General features: G+C 33.3%; 2 protein-coding genes across 4 annotated transcripts; one reads left to right on the forward strand and one right to left on the reverse strand.

Moving 5' to 3' along the window:
- The first annotated feature begins 1,462 nt into the window (after positions 1 to 1,462).
- Positions 1,463 to 2,534, forward strand: LOC111396845 (protein TIC 20-v, chloroplastic-like). The gene has a single exon (XM_023023384.1). The coding sequence runs from the start codon at positions 1,558 to 1,560 to the stop codon at positions 2,206 to 2,208; it is 651 nt and encodes a 216-aa protein (XP_022879152.1). The 5' UTR covers positions 1,463 to 1,557; the 3' UTR covers positions 2,209 to 2,534.
- Positions 2,535 to 7,303: 4,769 nt separating this feature from the next.
- LOC111396846 (nudix hydrolase 10-like) lies at positions 7,304 to 11,935 on the reverse strand. 3 transcript variants are annotated; one of them, XM_023023385.1, is made up of 10 exons: positions 11,743 to 11,935; positions 11,594 to 11,649; positions 11,062 to 11,224; positions 10,008 to 10,073; positions 9,417 to 9,554; positions 9,072 to 9,149; positions 8,923 to 8,988; positions 8,802 to 8,836; positions 7,750 to 7,858; positions 7,346 to 7,656 (listed from the first exon to the last, which is right to left on the reverse strand). In XM_023023385.1, the coding sequence occupies exons 3-10, from the start codon at positions 11,218 to 11,220 to the stop codon at positions 7,471 to 7,473; spliced, it is 837 nt and encodes a 278-aa protein (XP_022879153.1). In that variant the 5' UTR covers positions 11,221 to 11,224; positions 11,594 to 11,649; positions 11,743 to 11,935; the 3' UTR covers positions 7,346 to 7,470. The 3 variants fall into 3 exon arrangements, with proteins under 3 accessions (XP_022879156.1, XP_022879153.1, XP_022879155.1); XM_023023388.1 differs by lacking the exon at positions 11,743 to 11,935 and having other exon boundaries at positions 7,304 to 7,656; positions 11,594 to 11,643; XM_023023387.1 differs by having other exon boundaries at positions 8,938 to 8,988; positions 11,594 to 11,934.
- Between the last annotated feature and the right edge of the window lie 15,920 nt (positions 11,936 to 27,855).

The following is a 27,855-nucleotide window of genomic DNA, read 5'->3' on the forward strand; positions in this document are numbered from 1 at the left end:
CCAAGTATCTAAAGATCACAATTCAAAAATCAGGGTTAAAGTTTTACTATTCATATATCAGGTATCAATATAATAATTAAATATTAAATATTTCCCTAGATTATTCCAAACCATAATCAATTTTTTCCTTACCCTTTCTCTCTCTACCCTTTCTTCTCTCTCAGTCTTTCCCGCTTCTCCATCACAATCGTTTTCGAAATTCCTTGTTGGTAGGGTTCATGATGTCGCAGTGTAGTGGCGATGCTCTGAAGATCAGCGTCGGTTCAGATGCGAGACCTGCGCCGCTGAAAGAAGATCGGCGTCACTGCAAGAGCGCGATGGAGATGTTATTTTTTGCCCAGGAATGCTGCTACTATGCAACTTCTGCCCAGGAACACCGTCTGCAAGTGGCGCTGTTGTACTTTTGCACGTCACCAAAACCACACAACCGCCTATTGGGAATTATCCCACACACTTCTACTGCGCGACTTCTGACAGGAACATCCTGCTCGGGATCACAGATAATATTATCACCTTTGTGTGGTTTTGGTGATGGTAGTGTGGTGGATCTAGGTAAAAACGGCGATAGTGGTGATGGTAGCGACGATGCTTGCGTTGGCAATGGTGATTGTGGTTGTGGTGTAAAGAAGATGAAGGGCTGGTGGTAGTGGCGGTGGCATGGTTGAATTGTTGGTGGTGCAGGTAGCTACTGTGATGCTAAGTTGGTGCTTGATTTCAACGAAACTTGTAGTGTTTGTGACCAATTATATACGTTGTTCGGTTGGTGGTGTGTGTTGGTTTGTTTTTGCAGGAGGTGGTGGTTTTCCCAGCGGTGGTGTTGGTGGTTGTGATGGTATTGTGGTTGGGGTAGTGTTTGTGACCAAGTATTATGGTGGATCGAGATCGAGATTTTGACGTTTGTGACCAACTATTTGGTCCCCTGTGACTGTATTAATTCGTGACTTTAAGATTCGATCATTTGTGATTAAAAAAAGTAATCCGTGACCATCAAATTTAAAAATATGTGACCAATAATTTTTTGAATTTGTGACCATTTGTAACTTATAATTTTTTGATCCGTGACTTCAAAATAATCTGTGACGTATTAAAATTTTGATTTGTGATCTCAAAAAAATTTGCAACCCATTAATTTGATGATATGTAACCAGTAAATAAATCTGGGACTTATGATTGTGAATCTGTGATCATTAATTGTATAATTGTGACTTTATCATCATTATTTAATAAATATTTTTAATTAATTAGTTAAAACCTGATTTTTCCATTAATAAAACTTGTAATCTGAATTTTGAATTATGCATAGTTAAAACCTGATTTGTGAACTCTTCCCTTACATTTTCCTCTTCCAACTTTGATGCTTGTTACGGAAGTTCCTCAAGATGAATTTGGGCTTGACAACAACCTTATTATACAAAGAAGTCCATCAGCCCAGTATGTCTTTGGGATATTTTGGCATCGTAAAATTCTGTGATTCGACAATCTACAACAATTCCTTCCTTTTTTTCTCAAGATTTTCTTGGCCATCCTCCTCATCACTTTCCTCCCCATCCCACAAGGATGGCCATGAATAATCTTCTATTCACCACTTCACCAATATCTCACAAGCAACTCCTCTGCTCATTCTCTTCATTGCCAATTCACACACTCAGCTACTCACCATCACCTCTGCCTCTTCACATTCCTACTTTGCCCTCGAGAAAACCAAGAAATTCCATCTTCACCCCCCAATCTAAGGGGAGCGATTCAGCTGATGCTCCTGACCGCTTAATCTCAGCCATTACTTACTTTTACCCCTTTTTTGATGGCATACAGTATGGCAAATATGTCATTACACAGTTCAGTCCCTTTCAGACAATCATTCAACCCTTAGTCCCAGCAATTAAGGTTTTCAAAAGCTTCCCTTTTAATGGGTTTTTGGTTTTCTTGACCCTTTATTTTGTTGTTGTGAGGAATCGCAATTTCAGTAGGTATGTGAGGTTCAATACTATGCAGGCTATAGTTCTTGATGTGCTCTTGATTTTCCCTGAATTTTTGGAGAGGACTTTTAATCCAAGAGATGGGGTGGGCTTGGAATTGATGATGAGCTTGGATAGCACTGTGTTCTTGTTCCTCTTGGTGTGCTTGATTTATGGCTCGTCCTCTTGTTTGTTTGGTCAAGTCCCCAGATTGCCCCTTGTTGCCGAGGCTGCTGATAGGCAAGTTCTTTGAATTATGACTCTTGTACTTCATTTGGCGATTTCAGTAATTTTTCTTTGTCATATTGATAAGTTTTAAGTAGTTAGTAGTAATACTTGTATCTTTATCATGCCATGAAAATTTGAGTCCAGTTCTGTATTCTGGACAATGGAAGAAGATTGAAATGGTTTTGGATATCGTCTTGTGGGATTCAGACCTAACAGGTCAATTGATGATAACCTAGATTCCTTGGTTGAATGTCTTGAGAGTATTTAAGGCAGAAATTCAACATGCAATGTATCTGTTATGTTATGAATCAGTATTATTTTTGGTATGTTTATCTTTGGACTCTTCCCTTAGGTTTAGTTTGGATACTTGGATGGTGATCTTTGCATTTTAACGAGTACAAACTCATAACAATGACTTCTTGAATTAACCGTAAATGCCTTTGCAATATCCCAGTGTACTATTCATTATGGTTTTCATGCTTCTAAAGCTTGTTCTCTATAAATATACGTAAGCGTCTCTTCATATGGATGTTTACATGCTCTTGACCATGGCTCTGAAAGAGTGATTTGTATCATTGCATTTTGCTAGGTTTGAGGTCACCGCCTTATTATTTCAACGTTAAGCCATTTAACGTTGGAAATACTATAATGCATGCCAAAGGCAGTCATTCAATTAGGAAAATGTGCATGACTAGACTATGAGCTAGGCAGTTTCTCCTCAGTTTTGGATTGAATTTTCTGGTCAATTTTGTCATTTTATTTTATTTTGAATAATGTGAACCTAGAATTGTTTTTATTGCACCTTAAGATCAAGCCTCCACTCCTAAGTCTATATTTCGATTTATTTCCATTATTAATAAAACATGCCAACTAGAGCAGTTTATTAAAAATGTAAATACCAGGTATTAGTTACTGAACTTCTCTGCCAGTCATTTCGTGTTTCCTTTACAATTGACGTTACATGGTACGACGTTGATAGTTCCCCAATGAAAAAGTGAGGCATGGTCTTGACTACCGGATTACTTTTGAAAGTAGTAGTTTGGAAAAAGGTGTGCCAATCAACTAGTGGTTGAACCCTTTCCGTTCCCTCGAGACTTGAAGAGTGTAATGATCTTTATCCTTGTTTGGGAGGCTTTGAACTTTGGTAGTTATCCCGTTTCATTTGTTTTTCACGAGGATAAATGGTGAATCTACAGCTCAGAGAGTTTGGATTGTCAATCACTATAGAAAGAAGAAGAATAGAGGAGACCATTACTATATTGTTTATGTAGCAAAATTTTAAGCCCCTGTTTGACTCATGAGCCCCCCCACCTTTGTAAGAAAATGAGTTTCATAATAGTGATTTTTGGGGAATGTGTGGTTAAAAAATAGGTTGAAATTTTACGTTTAAGTGCAAAAGTATTATATTGAATGAATGTTTAGTTGAAAATGAGTTTTACAAAATGAATTTTAAGAAACAGGGGTTAATTTCTAATACTCATTTTGAATTATACATTCACAAAATATTCTGCAAATAAATCTAAAATTTTTCCTACCTTTAAACCATCATTCTTCAAAAAATCACTATTTAAAACACCATTTTTCTCCAATTTCTCTTTATAATGGCTATCAAACATGGGTAAAGTTGGGAATGCCTTTCTTGTCATTACATTGACCTACTTAGTGTTAAATAGGTTTAGGGCATGGGTCAGGGGATAATTCCCTCTTGGACTATGCGATGGTGGGCTCATCTTGGGCCTTGAAGCTCGGGTTTTGCTAGAATGGGCCTTGTCACTTCAAAGGGCACCCCTATTGGCTGGCGCTGCCATGACAAGCGACCAGCCAATAGTTCATCCCTGGCCATGTGGCCCTGGACGAATAGCAAAACCCTCGAAGTAGAGATACCAATGTTTCAATTAGGGAAACAATCATGCTATACGTATATTAAGGATCATATTTAGTTTGACATTCTTTCATTTGGCAGCAATCTAAACATTAATTTTAAATACATCCATTCCATCACTTGCCAGATTTCTTCCACATCAAGGAGTGTCATTGTCAAGTTAGAATGTACATTTAGCTTTATTGTTAGGGAAATTTATATAAATGGTACTAATTGGAGTTTGAAAAAAAGAAAAGAAAAGAGTTTATTAGTCTTTCGTAGTTTTTGCTCTCTATGCTTATTTTTAATTCTCTTATTTAGACATTTCATACTAGAGGTTGGTAGCTCTAATATTTAAAAACAAACATTTTGATAAGACACTGTATACTCCTAAATATTATTTAATATTGAAAACCTTTATTTTTGTGTGACCACTATGTTTTTATGTACTAAACGAGTCGTAACCGACATGCGACAACGACGAACCTATTACTTTTATAAGCCAAAGCAGACCTTTTGTCGTTGAAGGCATCTGTTGCCTAAACACCCTTTAAAATTGCCGATTTGTAGCCTCAGAAATATAGTTTATGTCATTTTGACAGAAAGTGATTAACAGAAGAAATGACATAATATCAGTTGGCAAAATATGATTGGATAAAAGAGCTAATTGTGTTTAAAACAATCTAGTGATGTAATGTCATGTGACATTATTTCAATGATTATGTCACTATAACATGATTTCGGTTTTCTTGGGTTGGGCCCCACGCTTATATCCTGATACCTAAAATAGCTCGCACCCATAGTTTTTGTAAAAAGCCCTTAAACTTTTCACGTTATGCCATAATAACACCCCCCGCTCCCACCGGGGGTCTTAAGTACGCGTCTCTTTCTCTATTTTTTTCTATTATTTATGTTACGTCCTTGTTTGAGCCACATTATTATTTTTAGAATGTATTTCTAAATAGTGTATTGATGGGAACATATTATTTATGTTACGTCCTTGTTTGTGCTACATTATTTTGTTTAGAATGTATTTTTGAATAAATGGGAAATGTGTGATTAAAAAATAAAGAAAAATTTTGGATTTGTGTGTAATATTATTTTATTGAAAAATGTGTGGTTGAAATGATATCAAATCACTGTTTAAAAATGTAATTTTTTGAAAAAATGTGTCTCAAACATGGTCGTAAATGTGGAAAAACGAAAATGCTTTCAAAAAGAAAAATGGAAAACTGAAATAAATGTTCGATGGATTGCAGACTAGTGACCAATTCTCTCTCGCTCGCTCGGGTTAAGGCTTGGTTTATTAGAATATTTTCACTATATTTAATAATTTTTAAGCATTGTTATACTTAAATATATGATAAGATTTGTATCCTTCTAGTGTCTATTTGCTCGCAATGTATATATTTGATGTAAAGGACAAAACTAAAGAGATAGTGTGAATGAGACTAGGTTCGATTGTAGTTGAGTGTCATGCTAAACAAGTCTCGAGAGTTGCATTTTATTTACAACTTCAACTTGTTGGTTCACAAAATATAAATTAAGATTGGATACTATAATAATTAAAATTTTATTGTCTTTCTTCCTTATTATTTTATGGTACTGTAAGTTTAACCAATAGGCTTGACCTTAATTCAAGTTCTTTAGTCCATGTTTTTTTGGATATTAAACTATCACATCAAAGGAGAATCATTTTTTGGACGATTTTAACCCTCCACAATTCAATTATTTCAATAATACCTTACTTTACATTTTTCGATATGTAATAAACATTACATAATTATTATCATCTATGAAATTTGTGTTATTAGTTCTCAATTAATTAACATTCATATTAATCTAGATTCATTGAATTTTCACTTAATGAATCTTGAATTACATGTATTAACAACTAAATCTTATGTATTCAATATAATATAAAAAGATGGAAAATTCTACTTGTACATAATTATTGCACATAATGGTGTCCATAATGTGATGTGGTAATCATCCGGTTGTTGATGTGCAAGTGTGAGATTTGAATTAAAGGTTAGATTCAGTGTCACATGTAATTATGGACATCATCATGTAGATAATTATGTACATGTAGCACTTCCTTAAAAGGATTGCTCATCTATAGTATTTCATCATTACAAAAATTTTGAATAATAGAAATTGAATTTTGAGAGTACAATTTTCTTTTTTTTTTAAATTTTTATACTAAATTTTATTTTCTTTAATTCGTCCGAAACTCATCAAATCTCCCAACAAATTAGTGCAAAATATTACTTTTACATAACGTATAAAGTATTTAGAAATAACGTGCAATACAAGTTCAACTTTAACTAGTATATTAAAATGGGAATGTATTACAAGCAAGCCTACCTAATGGTACCAATGGCACAATAAAAGAGTTGTAAATTACTAAAATAAGACGAGGTTGACCGTTAACTAGCCTTGGCACATGCTTTGATTGATTCAGCAATAAATTTTTTCTTGTGAAAGAGTTAAGGATGATAACGGTACGAGTACGAGATAGATCGATCATTCTTATCCCCACCTCTATCAAGTATCTTTTGTCACATTGTTCAACATTCATATCCAGTTAAAGTGGGGCCGGATAGGGTTCAAATCGAGATTGTTGTGGGGCGAGGCAAATCTCATGCCCCCACTTATTTATGTTATTTTATATATTTAATTAGTGAATATTACTATTTTTTTCCAATTTATTAAGAGGAATTCATGTGCTCTTTAAAAATAATAATAATTTTTTTTTATTTGATAAAAACCTTAATTTTTGACATTAATTTTAAAAGGGCGGATAGCAAGACGATGATTATATTTTCCATATATTCGCTTCGAGGCAATGGCCCCCGCCTTGTTTACCCGATTAGGCTTGTAACCTCCATCCCATTCGGGGCCCTAGGTTGAACGAATTTTTTTTTTCCTTCATCCTTGGAGAGAGCAAAACGATGGGTGTAATCGAGGGAGGAGTTGATCGCTAAAAAGGAAAATAGATTCTCTTTATTTTCAAGGGAAATGTAAATTCAATTTACTGAACCAATTACATTATGTTTCAATTTCCTTTACACCTCTATTTCGAAGTGCGCAGATTAACTTAACTATGAGAATACATTTTTCTCCCATATTAATCGCTTACATATCAATTCAACAAAATAAATAAAAGATTAACTGCCTGTTTGTGTCCCTTTAATTTCAAAAAGTGTATTATGAAATAGTGATTGATGTTGAAATGTGTAGTTAAAAATGAAAGAAATTTTTTTGATTTATGTGTAATATTATTTTAATGAAAACTATGTGGTTGAAAATGAGTACTGTAGAAAAAATAATGTGATAGAATGATTGACAAACAAAGGCTAAACAACCTAGCAATCATTTTTCATGTCTTGTTTGAGCCAACTACTTCAATAATAAAATAAAAATCTATGGCTTCAGATCCTCCTCCATGTAAAGGTAGCTTATCTGATCATTGAATAAGGAAGTTATGGGCAATGGAGTCCATCCGGCATTTCCCCTCTCGATCTTTGCTAAACATATATCCTTAATATGCTTGAAAATACAGTGATTTTCGACAACAGGTTGATCCGCATATTCCTCCAAAGGCATCCACTGCGTAGCAACCAGTAACTAAAATTTGTAAGCACTACGTTCTATAATTTGTGAAAGAGAAGGCAGTTCGAGTCAGAAAGCAATTTAAGATACCTGGGCTTCCTCGATTTCCGAGTCTTGCTTATGGATGTCAAAGGATAATGGTTGCAGCATGCACAAAAAGATCAAGTCTGACTTGCCGAAGAAGTACCTGTGCTTCTGCCTATAAATTGAAACAAATGATTGAAATGAATATTGAGATTCGAGTTATGCTATATGTACAAAATTAGTTTGCAAAGTTGGTTGACGAAATAATATCTACACCAATCATTTCAAAAACAGATTTTTAAATATTTGAAATCGATGATCTAGATTTTGCTAGCACTTATCTGTCAACCAAATTTGTAAACATAGTTTGTACAAATAGCGTAATACTAATACTTCAAATATATAAAGCGCTCGTCCTGTCTCTAACCCCCCAAACAAAACAAATTTGTATCATTCCCAATAAATAAAGAGTTAGATACATGCAAAACATATCCTAACCACCTTCAGTGTCATTCCCTTAATTTATTCAAGTCACCACATATTCCTCTATTATTCCCCTCTCAATAGATGCCACCTCCTATTTCCTCCAAATTTAGGATTTATTGTAATTATTTCTAGCATGCTCACACGTCCATCTTAACATTCTCATTTCTGTTACATTTTCTCTCTTTATGACACGTTATTTTCTATAGCTAATCCAGATGGAAGAAAATTCAAAACAATCTACGCCGCAAGAATCTTTTATAACAAAGCTGGCATGTCATACGGATTCTCATCGAGAAGGATCATTTAGTTCAGTAATTACCCCAAAAAATAAAGTAAACTCGGCGCCAAAATTTGTCTCAATTAGCTGCCCATTTTTATTCTTGGGAGAATAACTAGTAAGTTTTTCTCATGCGAGTAGGAAAAGAATTTTTTTTTTCTTTTTCATGATTGTGGGTGTCCGGACCAGTTTACGCGCACCTCGACTAATCTCACAGTAGAGAAGACTTCAACCGGTGACTATTGAGGGACAAACCTAAGGCTTGACTACTGAGCTACTTCTCAAGGTTGCAAGTAGGAAAAAAAACTTCAGATTAGAAGAAAATCTTGAGTAACATTTCATTAAAAACTTTTACCTGAATGCTATCACATCAACAAATTCCGTATTGATCTGCAATAATAGATATCCAGCTCTCTCAAAATACTACACCAAAATGCTTGGAAATGGGAAATTACATAATGTTTGTTTATACCTACACAGTGATTACTTACTCCTGTTTCTTCTTTTACTTCTCTTGTCGCACCTGTGAATATATCCTCTCCCTGTGGATTAAAGAGCTCAAAGACACTGATTAAAGAGATATAAGACCTCGTGTTGGAACTGAAACTTCTGGATACATGCATACCTCTTCAAGAATACCAGTAGGGATCTTCCAAATACCTGTTCCCCAATATCTGCCAATCTTTTCCCGTACAACTAACAACTGTAAAAGAGAAGTTGCAAAATTTGAAATAGAAATTCTATTGTTACCCCTATTCGATAAATTTTATTCAGTAAGCTGAAGCACAACTTTCACATTTATATCAAAATACAATATAGTTCCTAGAGAAAATTAAATCCAAAATAAGAGTTGTGAATTTGCTGATGAAGAAAGATGGAATAAATACGTATGCCCAACACCAACAAAAACGGAATGAGAAAAAGCCACAGCTCGAGGTTCCTTCTCATATACAGAAACTTCACGGAGTACCTCTCTTTTATCATTCATGACAATAGCACCAATTCGGACTTGGTGTGTAGCATTTGCAGGGATAGCGCTCAAAGTATCAGGAATCCAATATGCAAGCATCAAGTACTGAGGCTCTGCATGATGATACCAAAATCCTTCCTGCAAAAATACAGCACTATCTGACTAAATTCAGGAGTCAAAACATAATAATTGATCCAACAATATTAACCTGGTAAAACTACTAAACAAACTGCTGCAATTTTTTAAAATATAATAGTCCCAAAATCTTACAGAACTGGAACAAACTTTAGCAACAGGTGCCAAATCGGAAACCTAACAATCACACCACTTCTATAGTTGTTAGGATTGATTATTTAATGTATTATGAATCAAAACCAGTAAATCACATTTTCATATCGATAATATCTTGTGTTTCAAGGGAAGGAAACATCATGGAATTTGTAGACCTAACATGAGACACATACAAATATCCATGCCTCAAAGTACAACCACTCTGTTTGACATGACATGCTCAATTCTAGGAAAAGCCATGAAATGCTAATATGACAAAGACCTTAAAATATAAAAAATATAAGGAACAGCCCGTTTTACCTTGACTGCAATTTCAACAAGATTAGCAAGTCCAATTGGTAGTTTGATCCAAGCACCCTTCTTTCCCTGCAAGATAATTTTGTCAAACTAGCAAAAAGAAACCCAAAAATCAAGAAATTTTAGCATTGGATCAAATGCATGTTACCACATGTTAATTATATCTAAACAAGAGGGAGTCATTGATTGAAGATTGTTAAACAGTCGCTGTAAGCAATCTTCTGAAATGAATTGGTTACTATGATGCTCATTCTGCACAAGCACCTTGACCAGTACAAGTATTTAGGAAAATGATTTCAAAATAATCGATCAGAGAAACATAAAAAATCTTTTTTAGCATATAAGTGGTCGAAGGAAGGGAAACCCATAAACATTCTGAGTAATTACTGAACCACAAAAACCTTTCATTCTACAACTCTTTCCCAAGTCATACTAAACATGTGAATCAAAAGAAAGAATTTAAAGATTCTTTGTGTAAGGTCAGGATGAACAAGACATTAAAAATTTTGGAAGTTCTTGAGTCTAGCAACACAACAAGGTGGAAATGTTAGTTTCCTTGATCATTCTCTTTACATTAATGCTTGTTTGGTAGTACTTTCAATTGCTTATTATCCTACGTGATGTGTAGATAATGAGTGGGTAGTAAAGGATTCCTAATTAACACATGAATAAAAAGTTAAGTTTGACCTCCTTAAATTATAATCTAAGCTTTGCCAAACATGTTAGGCTTACAGTGTGAAAGGTTCTCAGTTCGTATCACTCAAGAATTAAAATACCTTTAGGTAACACCATTCACGCATGAGTAGCGTCATAAAAGATAAATTCCTCTATGATTATATATTTTCATTAGTTAATAATACAGGACTTTGCACAGCTGCAGACATGTCTACAAGTGGTACGGTGCACAAGAGTGACAATTTATCAAGTGTCCGATAGTAACTGAGAATAGAATTGTTGTCAAGCAAATTTTCTAGTCGATTGCATCTCAAAAACGATAAAAGGATTAACAAGTTGAAAATCTAACAGAAACTTGCACCAGCGTCATAGGAACATGTACCTCTAGCTTCCACTGGGAAAGAGAAGCTTTAAGCATTGCCTGAAAAACATTGGGGTCCATAGGCTCCTTCATATCCACTATGACTCCCTCATGGTCATCCTCACAAGCAGGAAGCAATTGAAACTTTGGAACTCCGACTTCAACAACATTTTGCCCCATTAAACTGCATAATATCAGAAATGAGACATAACGATACTGTTCGTGAACTTAACTGGTGCATACCACTGAAAATCAGTTCCATCGATCAAAAAAAAATAAAATAATAAATTAAATTAAATTAATTAAAAACTGGTTCTGATTATACTGTTAAAAACAGACTAAAGTGTCTTTGAATTATTAAAAATAAACTTCAAGTTTTCGCAAGCAGTTAGCAATTCTTTGGCAAGAAAATTGATTTTACCAGAACAGTCTAAACTATAATCCGTCAAACAAAAATCAAAACTAAAGCAATTATAATTAATTCTATATCAGATAAGGCACACGCTATGATAAATGAATAACAATATATTTAAACTAAAAAATAAACGTGTACCTTTGCACCTTTGCAGAAGCAGCACCAAAACTACGAAGTACTGCTGTTGCAAGTTACTAATGTACCAATAATTGATAAGATTCGCAATTAAATAGAGGTAAGGATGAGCGGCGAAACTAGCATGCGCCGAGTGCGTACGAATAGCGTACCTGGAAGTTTATTACGTTATTGTGGTGGCCCAGCACACGTAGCCGCCTGCCGGCCGACGATTTTGTTAGGTGTTAGCATGAGAGGCGGATGGCCATACCCTACACTGAAAAGGACACGCTGAGTCCGACCAATGCACAGCCAAATTCATCGACTTGCGACCACAAAATCAACCGCACAAGAATTGCACGAAAGGTCCCGCCCTTATAACTGAATATACAGTGGACAATTTTTTATTTCTTGCACCATATTTTAATTATGCTCAACTCTTTATAATGTTTATATGCCTAACGATTTTTTATCACATTCTTATCCTTAACTATCGATTAGTTAACACATTTTGTATTTGATAACAATCTTATATTCAAAACGTCCATTGAAATAGTGTATAACATCCTATTTTCTTATCATATTTTAAAAAATAATAATAAATAAAAAGTACGATATTTTCCCCATTTCAACAAATAGAAACAAATTTTTTTTGGCATAAATCATCATCAAGGACCAGATGTACTAATTAAAAGAATATTGAATCTAATAATTCGACCAAAAAAATTATGAAAATAATTGAAAAGTTTAATTGCAATTAAAATATGATGTAACAAATAAATATTTTGAAGCCAATATATTATAAACCATAATTTCAAGACACGCCCACACTTAAAGGGATTATAACATTACAAAATTTGGATCTTGAGTCTTTCTTTGAATATTTTGTTATTATTTAAAAAATCAACAATTAATTTTAATTCCTCTTTGGATTTTAATATAAATTAATTATTAACAATTAAATTTAATTACATATTTAATGGGATTCACAATTTTTTAATCACGCATATCATCAATTCTTGTCAAAATCTACAAAAAAAAAAAAAAAAAATCCTATTTTAGTGCCCATCAAACGGGGCTAAAAAAGTTTGTTAGATTCAAACATGAAGAATTGAAAAATGTTTTTTATTTTTAAAAAAAAAAAAAATACTATGCTGATATATTGAAATAAAAAATAAAAAAATCCATTAATTTTTATTTATTTATTTATTTATTAGCTTACAAAACTAGTTGGGCCAGGAGGCAGGGCTGCTAGGCTAAAGCCGAAAATCATGCACTTGAAGAATCAATGATTGCAAGATTAAAAAATTTAAGATTTATATGTTAAAAAATAAATGTTAAGATCTAAAACACTACTATGGCCCCGTTTGGTAGCTATTTTCTTCAAAATGTATTTTTCTCTTTCTTCTTTTTAACTACACATTCTTTATTAAAATAATATTACACGTAAATTAAAAAAAATTCTTATTTTTTAACCACGTATTTCACATTAATTTACTATTTTAAAATGTATTTTTACATAAAAATGCCTATCAAACACATATCCATAAGTTGATGGACCCAAAATAACTTTTCCAACTTTTGAATTTCACCCGACAATCGACATGCCCATTTGACTTTGAAAAGGTTTGTTGTCCATTTATGTTTGGACTTTAGTATTAATGTTTGGATTGTTATGTCCAATAATATATATTATGGAGTCGTGACGGTGGTATGGGGCATATTATTACCCTACAAATAACGTGTTACTTGACAAGTAACGATTTTTATTATTTTAAAATGAGTTGAGTAGGATGTGGCGTCAATGGCGGCGTACGATAAGAGATAGCGATACGGTTGATTTTGGGAAAGAGTAATGCTATTTATTCTCACTGATGTTGCAACTTCAATCTAAAAATGTGAAATTATTTAATTTTTCTATCAATTAATGGCACATTAACACCACCTAAATTGAGGTTGCAACCCCAGTGAGAGTAAATAATATTACTTTTTTGAAAAATGGTATTAAGTTAATAAGGTTTAAGATTAGAGTAATGAGGTAACACCTGTATTAACTATCAAATAACTATTTTTTTTGTAAATTTAGTTGAGAATTGGTAGGTATAGCGTTTAATAAGGTGGAGTTGTTGAAGGTATTGATTTTGGATGGTAGTGCTTTGTAGATTGTGTCCGTTGAACGAAAGGTAAGGATAATACATGTTATCGACATAAAACATGATATTTTTTAATATGAAATAATACATGATAACACAACATGTTATCCATATGAAATAGTGATTTTTCAATAAATAAATAAAAACTATGGTAAATGCCCTAAAATATTACTTTTAACAAAAATATAAATATTTCGATGTTATTGTACAAGTAATACAATTACATATAATGCTATCCAAACATGTAATTCGTTTTAAAAAAAAAGAGTTAATTTTTAAGGTAAATTTAAAATATTAATTTCTAATGAAAAGTGGATGTACTAAAAAATAAAAAGAAGGAGATAGATGTAAAACACTAATTTTTAGAGAAGAAATGGAATTTTTTTAAAATGATGTATTTTTAAATTTTTGGACGAAAGTAAGATATGTGCAAAGTTCTTTTTAAGGGTGTTATAAAGGTAGTAATAAAATACAATTTCAAAATTAAGAAACTTGTTTTAAAGTTTCAAAAATCAGATCATAATTCACATTTTAAGAATTAAATATATAATTGAAAATATTTTTACTAGATAAATAGATAATTAAATATATTAAGATCACAATATTATACAGTTTATGATCATAATTACTACTAGTTATATCGCAGGACATCATAACCACAAATCATAAATTTTATAGATCACAACTTATTTTATTAGTCATAAATTATCAAATTAATTGGTTATACGTTATTTATCGATCACAAATTACAAGATCATAACTTATTTATCGATCATGAATTATCAAATTAATAGGTCGTACATTATTTTACGATCACAAATTTTATAGATCATAACTTATTTTGCGGTCACAAATATCAAATTAGTTGATCACAACTTAATAAATTATGAGTCACAATTACAAATTCAGTCGTAATCTCACATACTTCTGAGTTAAATCAATTCCGGATGAATGAGAAATTGCGAACTAAAGTTGGAAGAAATGAAGTGTTGCAACTTTTCGAAAGGATACAGGTTTTAGCCAAGTGTTGCAACTTATTGAAAGGATGCATGTTTTGGCCCACATTATTTCATTTGTACCCTTTCTACATCTATAAATCTTATTTTTTAACCACGTATTTCACATTAATTTACTATTTTAAAATGTATTTTTACATAAAAATGCCTATCAAACACATATCCATAAGTTGATGGACCCAAAATAATTTTTCCAACTTTTGAATTTCACCCGACAATCGACATGCCCATTTGACTTTGAAAAGGTTTGTTGTCCATTTATGTTTGGACTTTAGTATTAATGTTTGGATTGTTATGTCCAATAATATATATTATGGAGTCATGACGGTGGTATGGGGCATATTATTACCCTACAAATAACGTGTTACTTGACAAGTAACGATTTTTATTATTTTAAAATGAGTTGAGTAGGATGTGGCGTCAATGGCGGCGTACGATAAGAGATAGCGATAGGGTTGATTTTGGGAAAGAGTAATGCTATTTATTCATACTGATGTTGCAACTTCAATCTAAAAATGTGAAATTATTTAATTTTTCGTATCAATTAATGATACATTAACACTATCTAAAGTAAAGTTGCAATTCCAGTGAAAGTAAATAACATTACTCTTTTAATAAATGGTATTAAGCTAATAAGGTTTAAGATTAGAGTAATTAGGTAACACCTGTATTAACTATCAAATAACTATTTTTTTTAAATTTAGTTAGGTTAGCGTTTAATCAGGTGTAGTTGTTGAAGGTATTGATTTCGGATGGTAGTGCTTTGTAGATCGTGTCCGTTGAACGAAAGGTAAGGATAATACAACATGATATCGACATAAAACATGATATTTTTTAATATGAAATAATACATGACGACACAACATGTTATCCATACAAAATAGTGATTTTTCAATTAAAAAAAAAACTCTGGTAACATGCCCTAAAATATTATTTTTAACAAAAATATAAATATTTTGATGTTATTGTACAAGTAATACAATAACATATAATGCTATCCAAACATGTAATTCGTTAAAAAAAGGAAAAAAAAAATGAAGGAAAGATAGAGAAGTTATTTTTTAAGGTAAATTTAAAATATTAATTTTAAATGAAAAGTGGATGTACTAAAAAATAAATAGAAGGGGATAGATGTAAAACACTAATTTTTAGAGAAGAAATGGAATTTTTTTTAAAATTTTTGGACGAAAGTAAGATGTGTGCATAGTTATTTTTAAGGGTGTTATAAAGGTAGTAATAAAATACAATTTCAAAATTAAGAAACTTGTTTTAAAGTTCCAAAAATCTGATCATAATTCACATTTTAAGAATTAAATATTTAATTGAAAATATTTTTACTAGATAAATAGATAATTAAATATATTAAGATCACAATATTATACAGTTTATTATCATAATTACTACTAGCTATATCACAGGACGTCATAAACACAAATCATAAATTTTATAGGTCACAATTTATTTTATTGGTCATAAATTATTAAATTAATTGGTTACACGTTATTTATCGACCACAAATTACAAGATCATAACTTATTTATTGATCATGAATTATCAAATTAAAAGGTCGTACATTATTTTTTGATCACAAATCACAAATTTTTTAAGTCATAACTTTTTTTGCGCTCACAAATATCAAATATGTTGATCACAACTTAATAAATTATGAGTCACAATTACAAATTCAGTTGTAATCTCACATTCTTCTAAGTTAAATATTATTTATTGACCACAATTTATCTATTTTATCAATTACATACTATTTATTTGTCAAAAATTGATCATTTTATTGGTCACAACCATCCAAATAATTGGCTAAATCCACCCCACCCCAACATACACCAACCGAATGCCTCGCCACTTCATAACCACGACCAACACAACTATGACCTGCACGACTACCATTTGTAATCACCTCCAGCACTACCACTACTTATACAACAACCATCGACAGAACCTCGCCATCACCATCTATACCACCACAAACAAACCCCTCAAACTTTGGCTAAACAAATCGGACCAGATTAGAAGAGAAAAAAATCACTATAAGATGGAGGTGATCGCCATTGCGCACAACGTCGTACGTATAGTGAGAGGCATTGCACACGACGCCCAAAATCATCGCGGCTGCACATGATGCACTTCAGTTCCGCCTACTTCCTCTTCTACATTTTCGTCCTGGCCCTTGTCTCCACAATTATATATAGATCCAAATACAAGAAACATTTGATTTCCAAATACTTTTGCAACAACACTACTTTCAGTTCCATTGGCTTCACAACGCACTATCACTGCCTCCCTTTGGCATATGCAAAAACATATTTCCAAACAGCAAATAAAAGGATACACGACGCAAAACATAGAGAGGAGAAAATGGCTGCAGAGAATTAAAAATAAATCTCATTTTGTTTGGATAGAAAATGAATTAGGATTAATGAGTGGGTGGAGGTGTGGATAGGGTATACTTAAATTATGAAAGAATAAAGTTGAAATTTGATTTTTGAAATGATAAGTTAGGTGTAATTTTCATTATTTTAAATAGTTAATTGGTGTATTATCAAATCTTCCCCACTTCTGGAATTGGTGAAAAATATCCATGTATGAAACTTGAAGTCTATTTTAACTCCTATCGTTCACTATCATCAATTCTACACTTAATCCAGATAAATAAGGCTAAAATGGAAAAATAAAAAGGGCAAAATTGTATTTCCTTCTCATTTTCTTTAATACAGGCCACAAAACCTGGGTTTTGGGTGTATTACATAAGAAACGAATGAACACATGGGTAAGAATTTTGGTTACAAACCCACAATCGATGTCCGATTCTCCTTTACCAATGATTGTAGCAGTTCTTTCACCACAACTAAAGGTCCAACAATTAACATTTTACAAGAACAATTTACAACGGTAAGTAATAGATGCATCATTTGTATTTGGAATGCCTGCTTAAAAATTTTGAATTTTTGATATGAGTTTTTGAAATTGGTTGGTTTTTATGGTGTGTACAATTTCTTATTGTGATTAACAACAGTGTATGCTCCAAGAGTAAGAGGTTTGGAAGATGCTTTTGAATGTGGTATGTTCATCTGTTTTGATAATTTCCAAAAGATTTTTTTTGTTCAATTTTTTATGTGTTCTTGTTCAAATATTGGTCTAAAGCATTGTACATGTTGATTGTTGTGGATGTTGACCAATTTCTAGTATTAATTAGTTTGTTGGGTGTTCATCTAGTCGACTATACAGACTACTTTACAATGACTATATACATGGGGGTGTTTTATTCAATAAGCTGATTAATGTGAAGTACGAACATGACACGGTAATGTTTGTAGGCTACATGAAGCTCGAGCATTTCAATAGAGATTGGTTTGTGTAGGAATTGGTTCAAATAATTAACCAAAAATTGGAAAATGAAAACGTGTGTAAAAGTGGAAAATAAAAATGTGTGATTACGTGTCAACTTCGATCAAATATTCGGATTTGATTCAATGGTCAAATTACAAAAGTTAAATAGATCAACGTATTCTACTCGTCGAGTAGATTGTCATGGTATATTTAGAATCTCAAAATCAATTCCGGATGAATGAGAAATTGCGAACTAAAGTTGGAAGAAATGAAGTGTTGCAACTTTTCGAAAGGATACATGTTTTAGCCAAGTGTTGCAACTTATTGAAAGGATGCATGTTTTGGCCCACATTATTTCATTTGTACCCTTTCTACATCTATAAATAAGACCCTATGGACATGGTTTGGGATACACCGATTGCATTGAGCATTCATTCTCTTCTTGGAATTCTCTCATTTTTAATTTCATAGCATTTTCATACATTTCCTTTGTAGAGGGGAAGTTTTGTCAAAAGTTCGTCAGTTTCTTTTGATTTGAAGTGTTGTTACCACAAATTGTGAATCCATTGTATCTTGGAAGACAAGTGTCATTCATCGTGAGCACCGTAGCGGGACAATTTGTCTTAAGGAAAGAGATAACGTCTCACCTTGAATTATTCTCTATTTCTACTCCTCTTTAATCCTTGTTTTGCGTCATCGTTATATCGAAACTCTGTTCAAATTTTCATTCATATAAATTGTGTTTTGATCACGCTCTTGCAGGTTAAAACTAGTCAAACAAATATATCAAAATCCAACCCTTACATAGCCATTTTTATAAGTCGTTTCCAACAAACTTAAGACAAATTTTTGTGTCTTTGTAGTTGGTTGTGGACAACCATTACTTTGTTTGAATAGCGCTTTGTGTACTATTCTTCCACCGATATTATCATCATTTTGTTGAACTTCTGTTTGTGTAACAAAAATGACTACCATCGGGATTTCGTCAAGTCAAAATGGTTCCAATAATGTGGTACCACCCGTGGCCATACCGTTGCATAATACTTTTATCCCACATGGGGAAAAATTGGAAAAATTTGCAGGAGTAGACTTCAAAATGTGGTAATAAAAGATGTTGTTTTATCTCACCACTCTTAATTTGGTTAAATTTCTAAAGAAAACTGTACCAGCTATACGAAAATGGAAAAATAATCGTGAATCGATTATTGCTTTGGATGTATGGAAACACTCGGACTTCATATGCAATAACTATATCCTAAACGGATTGGATAATACACTATATGAGGGGTCTAGTTTAAAGGAATCAGCCAAGGAACTATGAAATTCTTTCGAGACAAAGTACAAGATCGAGGATGCCGGAACAAAGAAGATTATTGTCGGCAAATTTTTTTACTACAAGATGGTGGATTCCAAAACCGTAATTAGCCAAGTACAAGAGATTCAAGTCTTGTTACACGACATCCATGCTAAGAAAATGGAATTGAGTGAATCATTCCAAATGGCTGCCATTATTGAGAAACTCCCTCATATGTGGAGAGATTTCAAAAATTACATCAAGCACAAACGCAAGAAAATGAACTTGGAAGAATTGATTCTACGCTTGAGGATTGAAGAGGACAATCGAAAAACCGAACGAAGGGCGGTTGATCAAGATAGTGCAAATTTTGTTGAAATAGAACCAAAGGCAACAAACAAGAAACGAAAGGATCCTAATTATGCACCGCGAAGAGACAATTTCAAGAAGGCTAAGAAGTTCAAAAAGAATTGTTACAATTGTGACAAGGCTGGACATCGTTCAAGTGAATGTCGAAAATCAAAGAAGAATGCTCAAACCCACATGATTGCAAATAACACTCTATCCGATGGACTGCAAGAAATGAGTTTATCTGCAGTAGTGTCCGAATGCAACATGATTGAAAATACTAGAGAATGGGGGATTGACACCGACGCTACCCGCCATGTATGTGCGGACAAGGTGATGTTCTCCAACTATCAAGAATTGAACGAGGAACAACCATACATGGGAAATTCTGCAAGTTCTAAAGTTGAAGGACAAGACAAAGTCACTTTGAAGATGACATCCAATAAAGAACTCGTCCTTAACAATGTCCTACATGTGTCGGATATACGAAAGAATTTAGTGTCCGAGTCTCTACTTAGCAAGAATGGTTTTAAACTTGTATTTGTATCTGATAAATTTGTGTTGTCTAAGAATGAGATGTATGTAAGGAAAGAATACATGTGTAATGGAATGCTCAAGTTGAATGTTCTTATAATTGTATCGAAGCAGGTCGTTATGAATAAAACTATAAATTTCGTTTCCTTGCTTGAGCCTTCACGTTTGTGGCATAGTCGATTAGAACATGTGAATTACAAATTGTTGCACAAACTAATGATCAAAGTTTAATTCCGGCGCATAAAATCAATCCTAATCATAAATATGAAATATGTGTTGAAGCAAAATTGGCTAAAACACCGTTCCATTCAATACAAAGGAACACGACCCCTCTTGAATTGATCCATAGCAATATATGCGATCTAAAATTTGTACAAACTTGAGGTGGTAAGAAATACTTTGTGACATTTATTGATGATTGTACAAAGTTTTGTTATGTCTTTTTTTTTAGAAGTAAAGACGAAACCTTAGATGTATTCAAAACCTATAAGGCTGAAGTTGAAATACAATTTGAAAAACGAATAAAGAATATTCGTAGTGATAGATGAGGTGAATATGGGGCACCATTTGAAGACTTTTGTTCTGAACATGGAATTGTTCATCAAACAACGACACTTTACTCTCCTTAATCAAATGGTGTTGCAGAACGTAAAAATCGAACACTTAAAGAAATGATGAATGCTATGTTAATAAGTTCAGATTTACCACAGAACATGTGGAAGGAGGCTATTTTAAAGGCCAATAGACTTTTTAATAAAATACTTCTTAAGAAAATGGAAGAGACGCCACATGAACTATGGAAAGACCATCCTCCATCCTACCAATACTTGAAAGTGTAAGGGTGTTTGGCTAAGGTTGAAATATCTAAGCCTAAACAAGTGAGAATCGGTCCTCAAACGATAGATTGCATATTTACCGGATATGCTGATAATAGTAGTGCATATCGATTTCTTGTACACAAATCCGAAATACAAGATGTACACGAGGGGCCATAATTGAATCAAGGAATGCGACATTCTTTGAAAATATTTTTCCTTGCAAAGATATGGAAAATATGAGTTCTAACGAGAGAACATATAAAACTACCAATGGAACTTCAAATGAGGAAGAACTAAGGCGTAGTAAAAGGGCTAGGACTTCCAAGACGTTTGGCCCAGATTCTCTAACCTATATGATAGAGAACGATCCAAAGACTTTCAATGAAGCAATATCTACACCGAAGCACTGCATTGGAAAGAAGCTATCAATAATGAGATAGATTCTATAATGCAAAATCATACATGAGAGTTGGTTAATTTACCTCCCGGTAACAAGCCTTTTGAATGCAAATGGATGTTCAAAAAGAAATTGAAATCTGATGGATCCATTGATAAATATAAGGTTAGATTGGTTGCTAAAGGATATAGGCAAAAAGAAGGACTTGACTTCTTTGATACCTACTCACCCGTGACTAGAATCATGTCGATAAGGTTGTTAATTGCAATTGCGGCAATACACAATTTTGAGATTTATCAAATGGATGTAAAAACAGCATTTTTAAATGGTGAGTTAGAAGAGGAGATTTACATGGAACAACCTGAAGGGTTCGTTTCTCCTAACAAAAAAAGTGTGTAAATTTGTTAAGTCCTTGTATGGATTAAAGCAGGTTCCTAAATAATAGCACCAAAAGTTTGACAAAACAATGTTGTCAATTGGATTCAAAATCAACGAATGTGACAAATGTGTATATATTAAACATATACCGAATGCATATGTAATTGTATGTCTATATGTGGACGATATGTTAATAATAGGCAATAGTCACGAAATGTTGCTTAACACCAAAAAGATGCTAACAAAGCATTTCGATATGAAAGATATAGGTGTGGCAGATGTAATCCTAGGATTAAAATCTCTAGAACGCAGGATGAAATTGTAGGTTCACAATCTTACTAGATAGAAAAAGTACTTAAGAAGTTTGACGTGTTTGAGGAAAGCCCTGCGAGAACTCCTCTTGATCCGAGTATGCACTTAGTCAAGAATACGGGAGAAAGCATATCAAAACTAAGGTATTCACAAATAATTGACAGTCTTATATATATTACAAACTGCACTCGATCAGATATTGCTTTTACGGTAAATAAACTTAGTAGATTTACAAATAATTCAAACCGTGATCATTGGAAGGCTTTGACGAGGGTTCTAAGGTACTTGAAGTGTACCTTAATCTATGGATTACACTTCACAAAATATCATGTGGTACTAGAATGATATTGTGATGCGAATTGGATATCCAATATGAAGGATTCCAAGTCCACTATTGGTTATGTATTCACCATTGGTGGAGTTGTTGTATCATGAAAATCAATAAAGCAAACGTGCATAGCTCGATCAACGATGGAATCTAAGTTTATTACTTTGGACAAAGCTAGAGAAGAAGCAGAATGGTTTCGAAATTTCTTAGAAGATGTTCCATGTTAACCTAAACCAGTACTTGCGATAAGTATGCATTGTGATAGTCAATCAACAATTGGAAGGCTATAAGCAGCATGTATAATGGTAAGTTTAAACATATTCATTGTAGACACAACACCATTAAGCAACTGATCTCAAATGGCGTTATCTCCATCTATTATGTGAAATCAAAGGAGAATATTACGGATCCACTTATGAAAAGTTTGCCTAGAGGTCAGTTCGTTGCTTATCGGGAGGAATGTGATTAAAGCCTACTATGTAAGAGTTTTTGCAATGGTAACCCTACCTTGTTGACTGGAGATCCCAAGATCTTGGTTCAAAAGAACAACTAATTTGTGAAAATTCCATGAAGCACTTAGGAAATTAGAATTCCTAACTCATTCCTATGATACTGAAGTGCTTTCTGCGCAGTGGATAGAGGCTAAGATTATCTTTTAATGATTCTTATATCTTGATTAAGTCAAGTGGAGTAGGGTAGTGTACTCTTAATAGGAGGTCACCTATGTAAGTGTGAAGTGGGTAGATCTTTTTACTCCCAAACATATAAAAAAGAATTATTTTAGGTTAGCAGAGACACTCAAAAAATATACTCCCATTTGGAAACGTGTGATACTAGGTAATGTAATTTAAAATTTAATGGCCTCCAACATACTTTTCTAAAATTTTCATAAGAAGTTAAGTGTTTGTTTGATAAAATTTAATATTTTGTTAAAATTTTATCAACTTTTTAATTAATTAAATTTTAATTTTAACAACACATTTAATGTGACACACAATTTATCAACTTTTATCAAGATATGCTAAAACTTTTATTAAAAAAAATAAAATTGTCAAAACCTAAATATTTTTCTCAATAATTTGAAGTTACTTACCTGAATTTTTTTCAAATCCCTTACTTGAAAGCCCAATACAACTAAATCATAAACAAGTCATGCTTAATTTAATCTAGCATGTTTGGTGTAGATTAAAAAGTTGATTAAAAATTAAATTAAAGTCAACAATTAACGTACCGCTTAGATAAAAATTGTTTAAGGTTTGAATTCTCTAAACACTTATGAAACCAAGAAGGGTTCAGAGCCAAAATGAACAAAGTCATGAGAACTAAGTACAAAATAGGGACAATATCTGTGTGAGTACCATTGTCTTGACTTACACCAAAGGCTGAGTGGTTCAAGACCTATGATTCACCAATTAACCAAGTAAGTCCGATAGTATTTGATAAACGTATTTTATACACTTATTTAGGCCATTAAAATTGAGTATTTGTTGATGAATTTGATGAAATATGACTTAATCTTATGTATATATTATGTGTATGTTACAATCAATGGAAGATACGAGAATAAAGAAAATAAGCGGGAAAAAATGACTCAATTACATAAAGGGCAAAGTTTGGGGACTAGAATGCAATAATCCAAAAGTTGAATTAGACCAAAAAAGATACTTTTAAGATTGATAAGAATCAATTGAATGCAAATTGGAGTAAAAAAGGAAAGGGATATGGTTAGAATATTACCATAAATCGACTTCAAATCATATATGATATCTTCAAGATTTTTGGTCAACTTGAGACCCATTTTTCGGATGGAGAACGTTTGAATTGGAAAAATTTTATTTCTAGAAGATTTGTAGCTCTTTTAACTAGCTTTCCAATGCACTTTGAATCATCTAAATCGGATACTAAAAGAGAAAGTTATGATCAAAATACTAAAAGCTGTGCAGAGACAAAATTACATGCGCGCAAATACAACTTTCCTTATTTGATTCAAACTCTTTTGGAAGACATTTTGGATGTGAATTTGAACCTAATTTTTATCATCTTGGAAGCGAAAAAGAGGAAAAGGAGAGCGAGACATACATTGAAGAAGATGACTTCATCACTTGAACCCGAAATTGAAGGCATAAAGTGGAGGATTTCAGATTCTTTTCATATTTTAACGATTCGAGTGATGTCGTTCTTTTATCTTTCCTACATTAATATACTGGGCTAAATATCTTTGTATTGGATGGATGACAAAACTGATTAACTCTTAATTTTTAATTCAAGACCTTATGTTTTTATCTTAATTCTTGTGTTGTGGTTACTTTAATATGCATATCCATATTGTTTTAATATTTGCACATCATTAGGATAATAAGTTGCTTATTTGTAATGTTGAAAAACTCATGATAGGTAGAACACTGTTATTGGAACGCATGGACAATGAATGTTAGGAATAATACTTGTGATGTGTGCGATTATGTGTGATAATCTCGTACATCAACGCGTGTTTGCCATATGAATTCGGACTAAGAATATGATCGTCTCGTGGGAATCATAGGTTTATCATATTTTGGGAAAGAATAATAAATAAAAGTGGAATTATCGATTGTCGCAATTGCATGAGTTGAGATAATTGTCATAGGTCGAGAATTAGAACTAAGAGTTAATTAGTGGCGTCAAAAATCTAATACATTCACTCGTCTGAATTCTAAAACAAATTCTCATCAATTTTGCAATTTTTAGTTATAGAACTTAATTAGTCATTCAAACAAATATCAACTTTTAGTTAATCACACGAATTTAATTATATCGAATACACTGGAATTAGATCTTATTCCCTGTGGGACGATAACTCTTTCATCACAATTATTACTTGTACAACGAACCCGTACGCTTACGGGATTTTGACGAACAAGTTTTTGGCACCGTTGCCGGGGAATAACGGTGTTAATTTTAGTTATTGGATATTTTTAAATTCGTTTATTTTTATTTTTATTTGTATTTCATTTTTAGTAGTTGCTTTTAGGCTACCATTACACTGCTTAGTTCTCTTGTGTCTTGACACTTTTTAAGCGACATTAGTTTATGCAAAATCTTGAGGAACCAGATCTCTTTCCAATAGATCACGAAATAGAAAGAACATTTAGAAATCGTAGAAGAGTTTAACATCAAGCAAGGAGAATGACCAATAACCAAAATCGACCACAACATCAGGTCCAGCTTCACGAGCAAATACCGCAGCCAAATCAACCGAGAGCTATCCAGAACGAAGCCCCTGTCTTAGTTGGAGATTACGTCAATCCAATCCCTGCACCAATGCAACCAACTGTCGTATATCCTCCATTTGGACAACCTAATTTCCACTTTAGACCAGATGTTATCAATTTGTTCCAAAATCACCAAGGCATCAAGTTCTTTGGAAAAGCCACAGAGAATCCTCATGAACATATTTCGACGTTTTTTATGCTATGTGAGGTAATCAGTCACGAAAGAATATCAACAAATGCATTTTGAATGAGATTATTCCCTCATACCTTGAAGGACACTGCAAGGGAATAGTTTATTTGTTTACCCCCTGGGAGCATTCAATCTTGGAACGATATGGTTCAAAAATTCACAATGAAATTTTTTCCACCTTCTCGAGTTCATCAAGTAAGGAATGAAGTCCACACTTTCAAGTAGAAAGAGCTCGAAAGCTATCCGGAGGCATGGGAAAGATTCAAGAATTTTTTCAGGAAATGCCCCAGCCTTGATATCCCTAAAAAGGCTCAGCAATATCTATTCTACTATGGTCTAAAGCAAGAATTCAGAAATATGATAAATGCTTCTGCAGGAGGAGCGGTGATGAAACTTGATGTGGATGAGGTATATGACTTGTATGAAAGAATAGCTGAGAATCAATCGATGTGGCCAACCGATAGGGAAACTCCAAGGAAGACAACAGGACTACATAATGTAGATGCAGTAACAGCACTGGCTACACAAATGGAAGTTCTTACAATGAAAATGGATAATCTATCTCAGTCAGTTAATATGGTTCATCAATCTCCACCGATTTCTGAAGGTTGCGGAGTTGATCATAATACTACTCACTGCCCTCTGGCACCTACACATGTTAACCAATCTGAAGAAGTGAGCTATACGCAAAACTTTCAAAGACAACAAAATAGTCCCTTCTCCAACACATTTAATCCGGGTTAGAGGAATTATCCAAACTTTTCATGGTCTAGCAATCAGGGACAAGGACAAGGATGAAACAATCAGATTAAACCATCAGGGTTCCAACAACCACAACAACAACAAGGAAAAAAGCCATCATTGGAAGATTTGCTGACTCGATACATTACTAAGATTGAAACTAACTTTCAGAATCAGCGGGCATCTATTAAGAATTTGGAACAGCAGGTACAATAGATCGCAACTGCAATAGCTAATAGACCACCGGGTACCTTACCAAGCGACACAGAGAAGAACTCACGGGAGCAGGTATTGGCAGTTGATGCAGTAAATTATGCAACTATTGAGCTTCCATCATTCACTCACGCCAACCTTATCACGGCGTATGTGCCACCCATTCCGTTTCCTTATAGACTACGAAGGCAACCAACATTGCAGCAGGTTTAGGCCATCACTACTAGAAGTGGTGTTCAACTACCAGAAATCACGGTGAAAAAGAAGGAGACTGAGGAGAATCAAGTGCCTACCACACGGGAAGAACCGGTGGAGCAGTCTGAAGAAACAATAGAAAATGATCAAAAGATAGTTTCAGATAATTCACAGCTTAAGGCAAATGTTCTTGGCACTACACTAACACCCTCAATCCCTTTTCCTCAAAGGGTAAGAAAGCTAACTTGGAGAAGCAATGTATGAAATTCTTGGAGGTCCTCAAAAAGCTGCATGTCAACATTCCATTCATCGACGCTATCCTTCAAATACCAAACTATTCTAAATTTTTGAAGGAGATGTTGACTAAAAAAAGAAAAATGCCTGAGCATGAAACAATAGCATTATCTGAAGAGTGCAGCACGATCATCCAGCACAGGATCCCTCCCAAACTTAAAGATCTAAGGAGTTTTACTCTACCTTGCTCCATAGGAAATCTAAATGATATAAATTGTTTGATTGATTCAGGAGCGAGTATTAATTTAATTCCCTTACCTCTTTACAGGAAACTATGATTAGGAGTTCCTAAGGCGGCATCTATTATCCTTCAGCTAGCGGACCGATCACTGAAACACCCCTACGGAATAGTCAAAGACATGCTTATCAAGGCGGGAAAGTCTATTTTTCCAGCTGACTTCATCATCCTCGACATAGAAAAGGCAGATCATATGCCAATAATCTTGGGACTACCATTTTTGTCTACAAGTCGAGCCTTG

This window comes from Olea europaea, chromosome 7 (assembly GCF_002742605.1).
Source record: "Olea europaea var. sylvestris chromosome 7, O_europaea_v1, whole genome shotgun sequence".
NCBI lineage: Eukaryota > Viridiplantae > Streptophyta > Magnoliopsida > Lamiales > Oleaceae > Olea > Olea europaea.